At 43.4% G+C, this 14,074-nt stretch overlaps 2 protein-coding genes across 5 annotated transcripts in view; both read right to left on the bottom strand.

Moving 5' to 3' along the window:
• The window catches only part of b3gnt9 (UDP-GlcNAc:betaGal beta-1,3-N-acetylglucosaminyltransferase 9), a 615,230-nt gene that overhangs the window by 185,472 nt on the left and 415,684 nt on the right, over nucleotides 1–14,074 (bottom strand). The gene's annotated exons all lie outside the window — the stretch shown is intronic.
• Nucleotides 3,838–14,074, bottom strand: part of bbs2 (Bardet-Biedl syndrome 2) — a 34,984-nt gene continuing 24,747 nt past the window's right edge. For all 4 annotated transcript variants that reach the window (XM_041996056.1, XM_041996057.1, XM_041996059.1 and 1 more), the window contains 16 exons: nucleotides 12,802–13,029; nucleotides 12,601–12,726; nucleotides 12,067–12,129; nucleotides 11,889–11,966; nucleotides 11,688–11,792; nucleotides 11,504–11,590; nucleotides 11,302–11,437; nucleotides 11,059–11,198; nucleotides 9,405–9,534; nucleotides 9,040–9,211; nucleotides 8,840–8,969; nucleotides 8,644–8,763; nucleotides 6,309–6,446; nucleotides 5,299–5,411; nucleotides 5,008–5,156; nucleotides 3,838–4,511 (listed from right to left, as the gene is read on the bottom strand). In XM_041996056.1, the coding sequence (XP_041851990.1) occupies nucleotides 4,405–4,511; nucleotides 5,008–5,156; nucleotides 5,299–5,411; nucleotides 6,309–6,446; nucleotides 8,644–8,763; nucleotides 8,840–8,969; nucleotides 9,040–9,211; nucleotides 9,405–9,534; nucleotides 11,059–11,198; nucleotides 11,302–11,437; nucleotides 11,504–11,590; nucleotides 11,688–11,792; nucleotides 11,889–11,966; nucleotides 12,067–12,129; nucleotides 12,601–12,726; nucleotides 12,802–13,029 (2,022 nt within the window). In that variant the 3' untranslated portion in view covers nucleotides 3,838–4,404. The remainder of the gene's footprint in view (nucleotides 4,512–5,007; nucleotides 5,157–5,298; nucleotides 5,412–6,308; nucleotides 6,447–8,643; nucleotides 8,764–8,839; nucleotides 8,970–9,039; nucleotides 9,212–9,404; nucleotides 9,535–11,058; nucleotides 11,199–11,301; nucleotides 11,438–11,503; nucleotides 11,591–11,687; nucleotides 11,793–11,888; nucleotides 11,967–12,066; nucleotides 12,130–12,600; nucleotides 12,727–12,801; nucleotides 13,030–14,074) is intronic.

Raw genomic sequence — 14,074 nt, 5'->3', positions numbered from 1 at the left:
GTCCGGCTTCCAACCTCATCACAGCCCTGAAACAGCTCTGGTCAAAGTGTTAAAAGACATTAGGTTGAATACTGATTCTGGTCAAGTATCAGTCCTGGTTCTGTTGGATCTCAGTGCTGCGTTTGATACTGTAGATCACAGAATCCTGTTGCACAGGCTGGAAAACTGGGTTGGACTTTCTGGAGCGGTCCTTAACTGGTTCAGGTCCTATTTAGAAGGCCGGAGTTATTTTGTTATGATCGGCAGCTATGAATCCGAGCGAGTGGCCATGACTTGTGGAGTCCCCCAGGGGTCAGTCCTTGGACCTCTTCTGTTAAACTTGTATATGCTCCCTTTGGGTCAAATATTACAGAACTATAGCATTAATTATCAAAGTTATGCAGATGATACACAACTTTATGTGTCTCTGTCACCAGATGACTGCAATCCAATAGACTTAATGTGTCAGTGTCTGGAGCAAATAAACACCTGGATGAGGGAGAATTTCCTACAATTAAATGAAGACAAAACTGAGATTATTCTGTTTGGTAGCAAAGAGAAGAGGGTCAGCATTGGCAAACACCTGGAGACTCGGGCTCTTAAAATCACCAACCAAGTTTGTAATCTGGGAGTGTTGATAGACTCAGATCTGACTTTCAGCAGCCACATCAAAGCTGTCACTAAGACAGCTTTTTACCAGCTCAGAAACATCAACAGAATTAAAAGTTTAGTCTCCCAGAAAGACCAAGAGAAACTCATCCATGCATTCATCTCCAGTAGGCTGGATTAGTGTAATAGTCTTTTAACAGGACTTCCTAAAAAGAGCATTAAACATCTGCAGCTCATCCAGAACGCTGCTGCTAGAGTTTTAACCAGGACTAAGAGATCTGAACACATCACACCAGTTTTGAAATCTTTACACTGGCTTCCTGTCAGTCACAGAATAGATTTTAAAACCCTTCTGCTTGTTTACAAATCCGAGAATGGTTTAGGCCCAGAATACATCTGTGATATGTTCAGAGAATATAAACCTAGCAGAGCTCTTAGATCCAAAGACTCTGGTCAACTAGTTCAGACCAGAGTCCAGACTGAACATGGAGAAGCAGCATTTAGCTGTTATGCTGCAAACAAGTGGAACAAACTGCCAGTGGAGATTAAACTTTCCCCAAATGTAGACATTTTTAAATCCAGGTTAAAAACATTTCTTTTCTCATGCGCCTATGCATGAAATCTGCACGGTAACTTTTTTTTTAACTTATCTTGCTTTTAATCATTTTAATGTAATTTATTATTTTATTGTGATTATGTTGATTATGTGTTGATACCTTTTACTATTCTAAATATCTGTAATGTCTTTGTTTTACGTAAAGCACTTTGAATTGTCCTGTACATGAAATGTGCTATACAAATAAACTGCCTTGCCTTATTTATGGGCAGGTGCCAGTTTCTGCAGACCAATCAGCTGCACCAGTGTAGTTCGCCATGATTTTTTTTTTTTTTTTTCAGTTAGGCCACTTAAGAGCCCAGGCCACCAGGAAAAGTCCCGCTCGTCCCGACGGCCAGTCAGGTCCTGGTTCCTGCAGTGGTCTATCTCGGTTATTGGTCTCTGTGGTGGCTGCTGGTTGCCCAGGGCTTGGGGCCCTCTCGGTCTGCCTCTGATCCATAGTAGTGCATTTGTATTTGCATCATCACTCAGCACAACGCATCTCTAACTCTTAGTACACACACCTACATACACACCCACACCCCTACACACAGACACAAACACACATGCAGAGAAACATCCACTACAGTCATACCTGCTGTTGTGTTCGTTGCTCATGGTTTTTACAGTTTTTCTTCACACAGGACCCCCTACAGATGGTCTATTGTGTTCTCTTAGAAGCTTTTAGAATGTTTACTGTTCCAGGTGCAGCAGCTGTTCAGTTTCTATTTTTTAGCTTTGATTGTAGTTGTGGTTTGTCTTCTACCTTTCTTTTGTTCTCCCATTTCCATCTCTTCTCTTCCCATTTCTCCTCTATCCACCATTTTCATTGTATTTCTCCAGTCTGGTCCAGCAGTTACAAGCAAACACATATTTTAAAATAATAATAGAGAATAACATAACATTAAGATTCAAGGGGAGCCCCATATCCAAAAGGCTCCTCTTGGCAAAGTAAATTAGTTCAGCACAATAAGGCAGCCAGACCATGATTCAACCATCATGATGCTGGACAGGACAACTTAAAAAGTCAGACCTCCCTGTACCTGTTAGTGCATTGACTAAGGGAACTGCTAACTATTAAGAAAGCAGGAGCTAAAGACTCTAAGGCCCTGAAAGGTACCAGTGAAGCGCGACAGGTCCTTGGAATACCACAGCTTGTGATCTTGTTTTTCCAAACAGCAAACTCGTAATTTTCAGAGGACCCAGAGATTACAGATTTAAAGAAAAATGAAACTCTAATGTCTTCATTAAAATTCTTTATAATATATTTTGTGTCCGTTAAGTTTCTAGTTTAAACAGAAGTGAGTTGTTGTTATCGATAATTATGTTTTTACGGCAGGCTTGCTTGTGAAAAATTGTGGTTTATTATCACCAAAATTTGCTGCTTTTCTCATGGTGCCCATTTTTTCTATGGATTTGTGATTTCTAGTTTTTATACGGCATTTGTAGATGCTCACAAATTGGCTGTTTTGGAGGCATCTGTTTTTCCCGAGTTGGTGCAGCTGGAAAGCCAACTACCTGGTAATGGCGTTACCTACTCAACCGTTCTGAATTCTGAAACAACTGGAACAAGCAAGCAAAATAGTCACACTCTAGAGCCCCGAAGTAATACTTCATCAGTTAGACTGGCCTTAAAAAACCAGCCCTCCCAACCTTAACTTATCATTTCCATCTGAAGAGATGGTCTTTCTGGACAAGTGACTGAACTACCATTGTGGATGCCCTGTCTCTGCTCTCTACAGAATACAAGCATGTCCATTAAACATATGGCTAGAGCACCTGGTTTAATGTTTAACCCTGTAGCTTGACTGGGGACATCAACATTAGCTCTGTGGTCTTTCAGCTGAGGTTAGTGCAGTAAGCTCTGGGCTGCCCTCCTATCACAAATACAGGAAAACAAGCAGAATATTAGACCAATTTGATTCTAGGATAAAAAAAATAAATATGTTGGTGGATTTTTTAAACCCGTGTAAGCAATGAGATAGATAATTCATTACGACTTGTGGTTGGTCACATGACATTAGCTTTGCTATATATATATATATTCTGCTCAGCACGTATAGATCCTTTGTCAACTTTTTCCAACTCATCCACACTCTTTGGTGACCTTTCATTTATTTTTTTTTTACATCTACAATTGATATTTACAAGAAATATTTAAGATATTGATAAAAAAATATGTTTCCAATAAAAATTATTTTAAAACTTATAAATCATGTAAAAATCTAATCATTTCTAAATTGTTTTATTTCATGAAATAATTTTATTACAAAGAAAGAGACTATTAATAAAAAGTCTCCTACATCCTGAGGACCAGAGTTCGTCCAGCAGACACGTGACAGGAATTTGTTTGTTTGTGTACTTAAAACAAGGTTGAGCCTAAAGACGGATCAGTGCGACCAAGCTGCTGATGGTCAAAAGTACCAGAGTAAAACTACCTGCTGCGTGTCTTTCTATTAACTGCTACAGTTCAGCTGAAAAAATGCTGGATGTGAGTTAAAGATATCTGTTTAAACATCTGTTTTACAGTCTGAAGCAGCATTAAAGATCATCTGTAAACACTGGGAGGACAAAAGGCCTGCATGATCAGATCTCAGGTCTCAAGAGTGATCAGCTGATCCCCTTCACAGCAACAAAGTGGAGTAACAGCTGAAAACATTTCACATTCGTTTAATAGTCGTGCTGCCACAAACACAGAGTCACATTTTCTCTCTGACAACGAGCTACAAATGGTAAACAAACGAAGCATCATTTTCTTTGGCTACAAACAGCAACAAAGCAGAGCTGTCCCACAGCTTGGAGTCTGGGAACAGGTCCAGCACAGGGTCACGTCCTCCGCCGGTTCAGGTCTGTGGGAAAGGTTCAGGCAGACTCTGTAGACATCACCTGGAACACCTCTGCAGCTCTAAAACTTTCAGCTTGACTCCAAACTAAAGCGGCTTCCCGACAGTAGAGAGATCCTGAGACGGATGGTAAATTTATAGCAGCTTTACATCGGTGCTCGTCATCTCACTTCTCAGAACTAGTGGAACTTCAGGTTTTCAAAGAGGTGGAGCCAAATGTTCCTGCCAAGTTGCTGCTGAGTCATGGAAAACCTGGATTAAGGCTGCAACAGTGTCCTCGGTGTCCAGAGTCCCAGAACCTTTTGCAAATTTCCGTAACCCTGCTGAAACGACGTTTATAGTCCTCATGGAGGTCACTGGGTTCCAGTCCCTCCGTCCTCAGGAGGACGACGTTCCCGCCCGCATGATCCTGAACAGCGCGTTGACGTTGTTGCTCTTAATGGCGTCTCGACAAGCAGAGATCACCTGGTTCTTTGGTTTCCCCACTGAAGAGAAGGAAACAGGTGTGTGTGAGAGGAAACAGGTGGATAATCGATAAAGCAGTAAAGAGAATGAATGAACGATTACTGACTAACGTACGTACGACTGGCCTCCGCAAGACTGATTCATCCAGATTTTTTTCTACTTACAGCCGTTCTTCATATCATCGTTTGGATGGAATTTAGGACAGTTTCTACGTTCGATCAATATATGAGGACCCTGATCTGACTGAAGGTTTAACTGTGGATTTACTTTCTTAGCTGGAGGTCATGTGACCCAAGGCTGCGCTGCCCTGTGCAACATGGTGGATGTATTCATGCTCCTTCAGCCCAACCTGCCGTCTGGAACGGATGATGAAATATTTACAGGAATTTAGACATTAAAAGTCTTTAACCGGATCAGAACCAAACCTGCACAGTTCAACACGCAGACTCGCTCCTGGTCTGAACACTGCAGATAAAACCACTACGTTATGGAGAAGATCAGAACAGGACCACCCACCTCTGAGTCTACCGGCCCGCTGGATGGCCTGGTTGACGGACTTGAGACGGGCCAGAAGAGCGTTGTGGTTGTTGGACCGGATCTTGTACTCGTTGACGAGGTCTCTGTTTAGATCGTAGAGCTCCCTGTAACGCTTCTTCATGGTGGTCCTGCAGACAGTCACAACAGCTTCAGTGTGAGGAGGAATTCGTGTTTCTGAGACAGCGTTATGGACGTTCATCACCACGAATCTGGTTTTACAACGTGGCCCCACAGCAGCGGGCGTAATGAAGTGACGTTAATCTAACTCACATGTCGCCCATCAGACGAGCGTCCTCGGCCTGCACCAGCATGTTCCTGATGTAGTTGGAGTGGTCGGCCATGGCTGCAGTTAACTTCTGATGGACTGAGTGGAACTCGTCCACCTACAACAGACAAAGGAACGATTGGTTTCCATCAAACTCACAATATACTCCATAAAACAGTCAAACGTCTTGCTTCCTTCCACAATACAATACACAAGCCTTTACTCAATGTCCAAACGCGTCTTCAGTCCACGTTCAGGAACGATATGAATGAAACGCACGTGTGCATCAGGGTTTTTTCAGTAAATCTGTTGGAATTCCTTCACATGGAGCTCAGACGAGACAAAGAGACGTAATCTGCTGGATGACTTCCAGTCTCATCCAACACTGTGGTATTTCAGACAGAGGCCAGGTTCACACTGCAGGCTGAAGTGGCCCAAATCGGATTTTTTTGCCCCACAGATCCGATTTTTTCAAATGCGGCCCAGGCCACTTGGACATGTGGTCCTAAATCCGATTCTTATCTGATCTTTTTCCAAGCAATTTCAGTCTGAATGGCCAGGTCGCGTTAATCCGACCTACACGTCATACACATCATTGTTTATAAACTCCGTACCCACACGTTTCTCTGTACAGACGTTGCTGCCACTGTGCCACAAAATGCCATGGCCACAAATCTGTCTCTTTTTTTTGTAATCGCCTCCTTAAAACGATGCCATCGAAAAATGCGCTGGCTATGGTTGGACAATAACTTTAAATTGCAACATACGCTCTGCTGTTACCGCAAACATGAAGACGTCACACGCATGCTCACGGTTGTCGTATCTTCTACGTATGCGGGACACTTTTGGAGTGCATAAGGTTCATACAGGAGATCACATACATTACATTTAATTGGAAATGTGAACGGACTCTCAAAAAAATCTGATTTCACAAAAATCCGAATTGAGCATTATGCCCTGCAGTGTGAACCTAGCCAGATAGAGGTGTGTTTGATGTGTGGTGGTTAATAAGAACCTCGGTCAGGGTCGTACGGAGCTCCTCAAAGTACGAGGGGAAGTCTGCTTCGGCTGACAGGTCTTCTATGGCCAGGAAGGAGGTCAGAGACTGGACCAGATCTCCAGCCAGGTCAATGTCGTCGGTTCTCAGGGTGATCTGATTGGAAAAAGATCCAGAAATTAATCATTTCATACAGAAATTCCACTGCATCAAACAGGATTAGTGTAAATTCATGTTAAATAATCAGGAAACCCCGAACGGATGAATGAAGCAGCATAATTCTGTCTGCTGTCACACAACACAATGAGGCCCAGAGCTACGACGGGGGCCCAGCTAGGCCAATGGTTTTCAAACCAGGGGGCAGGCCACCATGAGGGAGCGGGGCAAGATGATGGGGACCCAGCTAGGCTAAGTAGCCAAACATGGACACATTTGTGAAAGTACTCATGAATCAACAACAGACGTTGCAACTACCATAAAAGAAGACAAGAAAATATGAGACACATGTTGTCCTGGTGTTGACCAGTGCAACAGTGGGTAATGAAGAGAGACCGCAGAGCATTACATACACAGTATGTCTCAGAATATCAGCATCTGACAGTATGAAGAAACCTGGGAACGTCTCATCCTGAACACAAAGGAAAGCCTCGTTCCCTCAGAAAAAACTACTCAGCTGTAGTAAATCGAGCTGTTTTACGAACACAGCATCCACCTCGTCTTCAGGCCCATTTCTGCTCTCTTACGTACGTAAAAAGCGACGTCCGTTTCAACACAATGAACCATTGTTACCTCATAGTGCGTTTGTACTGATGACTGCAAAGACAGTTTGACTGGTAAACATGTTTTAATTTTTTAAAACAAATATTGAGTGATTACACATAGTTTAAGTTAATTAGTTTATTGGTTTATGATGTGTGTTTGTGTGTGCGTGGCAGCAGAAGCCAGGAATCTTCCAGGTAATGCTCACCTGCAAAGAAAATGTAGATTTGATTAGTTTGGCTAAACAGTTAGTAAATAGTGCACTGTTGGTTTTAAGTAAAATATTAAGTAAAGATACTAAAAAGTTTATTTGTACTTACCTCTGGCTCTTTTCTGCCGCCCTGGAGTGGTGCGTGGACAAACAATGTCCCCAGGTGTTCATGTGCCTTTTATTTGTTTCAGTGGGAAGGAATTCAAGGTTGGAAACAGGCTGAGGGAAATAATTTTCTATAGTTTGGTTAATCATTGGTTGGATTATTTAGTATGATTTTTTTTTAGTAGTTTGGGTTGGTGTAAATATATTTAAAGCCTCTGGGAAACTTTTAATGTAAATATTTTCCATTATTTCTTTGTATATAGCCGTCTTTGGAAACCCATGTGAATGATATGATCCAATAAGCTTGTCTACAATATAAGCAGTCAGCTGTAGTCATTCTGGTTGGTTGGTGCGGGGTGTCATGGTGAAAATGTCAACAATAAAGTAACTTAACGTCACGTCTAGTCGTAATGGTTGCCGCCGACTGTGTACTGAAGCTGACAAATGTTATACACCGCCGTCCTCATACTTCCATGCCTGTTTTGCATCACCATGGTTGTTAAGTCAGTTCCTCCACCAGGGGGCAGTGCTGAGTTCAAAGTTAAGTCAGTGAGCCGACGTCAGTTTCAGACACCATTTAGCAGCGGTAATGCATCACTATGACGTTGTTTCCAACCGCCCAATATGCCCTAAACACGTTCTTCAAAAGCTTGCGCAATTTCTACAGTTGTTGTCCTCGTCTTCATTCTCCTTCTGCTTTTTTGTTCCCTTCCTGATCCTCTTCTTCTCTGGTTTGTTTCTTTTGCTGGTCACATCAGCTATTCTGCGCAGCACTGCCCCCGCCATTTTTCGTAGTATTGCTCCATCTTTTGCATCCAGCAAAAATGGGCCTTTCAGCTCACCTCTTATAAAGTAGCGTGTAGAGTTTAATGGTGTAAAAAGCCTCACACTACAGTAAGTAAAGTTTATTAGTATAGCACTAGTATAGCATTTGTATAGAAGTCCATCGTCTGAGCTACGTTCACACTGTAGGTCTTAATGCTCCAATATGATACCAAAACATGAGTTTTTAATTATCATTTTTAATGCAACCTTCATCACACTTGCACGTGAACGGTACGTGTCCCTGAAGTGACATGCATGCATGTCTCTATTTATATTATTCATCCATCTCTTTGTCTCCATGTACCATCTGGGGGGTTTAACTCAGTTCCCGACCCTGAATCTCCTCCTCCCAGCTTTGAATGAGAGAACTCTAAACCTCTCACAAACCAGTAGACCCACATTACTGAGATGTGGTTCTTATTGGTGAAAAAGTCACACCAGGTGTTTGTGTACCTGTCCACTGCTGGTCATATTAAAGGACAAAGGTCTGTCTCCTCTGAGACAATTAAAGGTGACGTTAGGACTCTCCACGCCTTCTGGAAGCAGGAAGTTCTGGTTCAGCCACATTACAACCTGCAGACATACATGTAAACATCAGGTGTCAACAAGCAGGAGGTGAAGCAGACGGGTCTGACAGAGACCAACATACCCGCTCCGGTCGGTCATTAATGTTGAAGGAAACTCTCCCTGTGTTCGGAGCAGCCGTGGAGTCGTCTGTGATCTCATACATGGAGAAACGAGGCAGCTGCCGGGTGATCTCAAACACGTGGAACTGGGTGCTGCAGACAGGTGGAGTTAGCTACACTCGTCCATCTGATCGGTTTCATGCTCCAAAGTGAAATATTGTACCTCGTCTTCCCTCCAACGAAGGCTTTGATGTGCAGATCCACAGGTATGTCTTTGGGGGGGACGATGGGGACCCTGACACAGCCTGACAGGTTCTGGGCACTGGGGTGGACGACGTGGCTCTCACCCTCAAATATTCCCTCCGCAAAAATAAGAACCGCACGGATGATGGTTTCTGGGGACGACAAAGGAGACATTCAGGGACTTCTTTAAACTCTGTACTCTGTAAACTACAAAACTGATCAGGTCTGAAAGAGTTCATGTGTGTTAATGTAGCTGTAAAACGGTCATCTACCAGTCAGAAGACCACTTCACAGCCTGAACCCTGAAGAAAACATATCAACATGGTGGCGTCTTGGCTCGGCTACCATTTGGAGTTGAAATGCTGAGCTCTACATGAGCCTTCTGGGCCTCCGTAGAAGGTCTGACTGACAGCGCTGTCTGCAGCTGAGTGTTGGCTGGTATGACCCCCATCCCGCTGTTCGTCTGTGACACGCCCTGAAACAACACAGCAGGTCCTGAAAACAGGAGCAGGAACACCAACCAGCTCGTTTCTGATTATTTTCACATAAACCTGACAAAAAAAAATTCCTGAATAAAATCTGAACTGGCAATGAGGTCTGTAATACCCTGGTCATCCAGTAGGTGAGGGGGCAGGAAGTTTCCTTCATTACTACCAGATCTGGGTGAAAAATTAATGTAACTCTGGAGTGAGTTGCATGTTGTTCATTAAGCTAATCTACATGCTGTTACAGAGAATGTTCCAGACTCAGAACTTAGGGCTGGAAAAACCTCAGAATCCAGTGAAGAAAAACCTTGAAATGTTCCTGTTGGTCCAGTTCAGATCATTTTAAACATTGTTTACCTTCCAGAGACACATTGAAGGTTTCACATGTGAAAGAAAGAAAGAAAGAAACAAACAAACAAACAAAGAAACAAAACAAACAAACAGGTAGTGTGGCTATACATGACAGGATGGCAGCAGAGTTATTACGGTAAAATCTACAGCCACAGTCGACTTTTTCCAGAAAACACGCTCGTTTCTGGAAGTCAATGCCAAACTGTAACCAAACTGTTACAGTGGATGAAAAGAACAAGACAAAACAAGAAAGAACCCTCCGATAAAATGTTTCTCAGCAAGCTTGTGCTGTTTCTGCATCTGTGTGTGTTTTCAGACTGGATTGTGGAGTCGGGATTACATTTACGTTCTTTCTACTTGCACTGTTTTCAATATATTTTACTGTTATTGGTTTTCTTCTTCTTCTTTGAAAAGTTCAGCCAGGAACGACATCTGTGAATTAGCTAAATGCTATAAATTCTTCATGCTAAACATCAGTTGTTCTTCATGTCCTCTTTGCAACATCCCTGATAAACAAATAAATAATTTTCTTTCATCAGTGATGTCCTCCTCGGTCGTCTTCCATTAAGTCCACTCTGGCTCAGACAGTGATGGTTGATGCTGATGGACCTGGAACGTGGAGTTCACCTCTGATCTCTATGGTTACCATGTCACATTGAGGGTCTCTACAGTCTCGTAGACCTTAAAGTGGTGAATAACAGCAGCATCAAGCCAGCTGGAAATGTCTGATAGACCTCACTTCAAGCATGCTGGTCTATCTTTGACTTTATAATCTCCTAAGATGGGTCCCCCCAGCTTTCTGTGGTCCAGGTTCAGGGTGGTCCGGTTTCAGAGTGGTCCGGGTTCAGAGTTGTCCCTGACTGATACCTGAGTTTAACACGTCCCTGTGGTCACAATCTTTTCCGTAATTTATGTCCAGTTCAGCTTCATTACTTTGGTTGGTTTAGTTTAAAACAAAAAACAAACAAAAAAAAAAGTCTTTTCCATGTAAGCTCATCCCTGACAGGAAAAGTGGACAAGTTACAGAAGTAGAACCACCAATAGAAATGGATAGATTCATACCCAACTAGAGATGTTTGGATCAACAACAACAAGCAAACCCGTGAGACAAACTCTAGGAGAGGAAAGTCGAACCTTGTCCAGGGAATGAAAGAAAGAAATACCTTTGCATTTTCTTCATAGTTGCGCAGCTCAAGAAGCAGATTCTGTCTGCGCTGGCTGAGCTCCCGGACCAGGTCCTGTTCAGCGCTGGAGTCCATCAGGTTCCCTTTCAGGTCCTTACTGGCTGGCAGGTAACCACGAACTACAAGACACACCCTTATGAAGGTGAGAACGTCCTAATCTACATCCAGACAGCTGTGGTTGGTTCAGACCTCAGAATGAAATGCAACGGCCTCTCGACTCACCTTCTCCTTCCACAGAGGTGCAGATCAACTGTTTCTGCCCATCCAGCCGGTAGTCTCCCTCCACCACCCCAGCCACGGACGAGGAGAAGTTGTCTTTGAAGATCACCTCCCCTGTTCGGTCGCTTCTAGCATCAATCTGAAACAAGACCAGCTGCTTTAAACCTGATCAAACATGAAACCCCTGAGGAGCGTTAGCACGGACCTTTCCGTTGGACCAGCCAGTGATGAGCTCCACAACGCCATCAGCGTTCAGGTCAAAGGCATGGATGCTCATCGCGTGGTTCTTAGACTGAAGGAGACCAGAAAATATGTCAACTAGAGGACAAAGACAACAGATTTTACAGTATAAAGTCAAACACAGTAAAGGTCAGTCTGTGTTTCTGAACCTTGATCCTCCAGTAGCGAGCGGTGCGGTCGTACACTCCCACAGTACCGTTAGCTAGCGCGTAGCCGAACCTGCTGCCGTGCATGTGACACAGTGATGTCACCGTCTGTGTGGAGGAGGAAAGAGTTACCACAGCAAAGATGGTGGGTGTCAACACAGGGAAGTTTAACTTCCTCCCAGAGCAAATGCTGCATTTATTTACCTCATTTTCAGTCATCTCCGACACGAGTTCATCCTCCCTGAACACCCTGATGTCAAAGTCCTCAGATCCCACCAGCAGCTGTCAATACACCAACCAGTCTTTTATTTGCTTTTTCATCAACATTTTTAAAGGAGTGCTAAAAGAAAAGGCTCGGACACAGAAGGAGTTTCACATTCACCTCATTTTTCCCATCCCCGGTGAAGTCACAGAGCTCCAGAGACCTGACGTTGTCCCCAGTTACCTGAGAAAAGGTGAGCCACGGTTACAGCATGGAGGCATGTTTAACACTAAGGCTGCAGACTTCTTTTATGAATTTACAGTCAAATAATCAGAAAACCAAACCTTCTGAAAAAAACACAAACACAAAAACACACTGTAAGCCTTTAAAACTCCGGGCCATTTATACCATTTTTGCCTGTTTGTTGTTTTATATAAACCAGTCTGTAGAAGCTGATAATAGAAATAGCTGAAAAAATACTGCAAAAATATCACAGTAAAATACCAGTAATGGACAAACACCTACATTCCAAAAAACCTCTCAAATATCTCTATCAGGGTATGAGTGTGTGTGAATGTGATATGTAGTGTAAAGCTTTTGAGCTTTGAGTGGTCAAGCTGACTGGAAAAGCGCTATATAAGTACAGTCCATTTACCATTTATGTGACTTATCTCTGTATATAAATTGAACTGGATCTGATCTGATTCTTCTTACTGTCCAAAAGTGGTCGTTTCCCTCATAGTCAAAGCCTTGCAAGGCACAATTCCCGCCAATGATGGCAAGAGGAGAAGCGATGTCCCCAAGTTTCCCCAACACTATGGCATTGGCTCCATCCGTCACCTAAACCAACAGAGAAAAATGGATTTAGGTAAAACCAAGACTAAATGACAAACTGTCCTTCTCAGCTCCACTCACCTCTCTGTAAAATATGTCTGCGTTGTCATGTACATCGTAGGCTAACAGGTTGGTCTGAGATCCCACCAGCAGAGTGTCCCCAGTGGTGTTTGGTCCCAGTCTCCCGGCAGTCAGACAGGTTACCGCCTGGTTGATGTTCAGCAGAGAGATGTCCGAGTCCTGGGCGCTCTGACTCAGTCGATGAGCTGCAGGTCTCTGACCACGACTGTGGGGGTTGTGGATGAAAACCTTAACAAGAAGGAAAAGAGAACCGGTCATGATGAGGAGGAGAGGAAGAAGTTCAGAAAGATTGTAAAAGTTGAGGACAAGGAAAGTCAGAACCAGAGTGAGTCCAGCTCTCAGGATGTGTGAGCAGCTTTATTCTTCATCCCAGTCTGAAGCTTTCTGTGATACCTGCTGGTGGTGAAGGTCAGACCTGATTCACCTTCTCCCACCAGATATTTACACTGACACCAATATTTAGTTATTAACATTTTCTGCTGGTGCCCTGGAATTCATGCTTTTCATGAATCATTTTATTTAATATTAATAACTGTCAGTGGGATAAATGGATAGAAAATGAATGAATTAATAACTGTCCTTGGACATGTGACTAATTGCTAATCTTCAACATAGTCTTCAGGAATAGTTCTGCAGAATCCTTAAAGGACTTTCCAAAGCTCTTCTTTGGATGTTTCTGTCTTTGGTTCCATTCTCTGTCCAGATGAACCCACACTGCTTCAGTAATGTTGAGGGCCAGATTTTGGGGAGCATCCGTCCCTCCATCAAACCCGTTGAGGTCCAGGTTCTGGGCAGGATCCATCCCTCCATCAGACCCATTGAGGTCCAGGTTCTGGGGAGTATCCGTCCCTCCATCAGACCTGTTTCCACTGATCTTCTTCTTCAGTCCAGTTCTTGTGTCATGTGACCTACCTCAGCCTTTTCTGCCCGTTTCCCTTCCTTAAGAACAGCTTCTTGACAGCCCCGTTTCCATGGAGACCATTTCTGATGAGGCTTCAGCCAACAGTAGATGGATCAGCTTAAGGTCCACATGCATCTCTCAGGTCCTGGTTCAGGTCTATTTCTGGGTTCCAGATCCCATTCATCTGTTGTAGGTATTTTTTAGTTCTGAATCATCTTCTTTTGTCCTCCACGTGTCCAGTTTCTGCCTCCATGCTGAGATACGCCAGGTTTCCAGCTTTCAGTTGGAATCGCCTTGTTGCTGCTAAAATCTTTTTTTCTGTCTGTCAGACTGTCTGATCTTTGCTGGTTTTCACACATGAAACCAAAGAAA

This window comes from Melanotaenia boesemani, chromosome 10 (assembly GCF_017639745.1).
Source record: "Melanotaenia boesemani isolate fMelBoe1 chromosome 10, fMelBoe1.pri, whole genome shotgun sequence".
In the NCBI taxonomy this organism is placed as follows: domain Eukaryota; kingdom Metazoa; phylum Chordata; class Actinopteri; order Atheriniformes; family Melanotaeniidae; genus Melanotaenia; species Melanotaenia boesemani.
The sequence above is the reverse complement of the archived record's forward strand: the minus strand, read 5'-3'. Positions and strand labels throughout refer to the sequence as shown.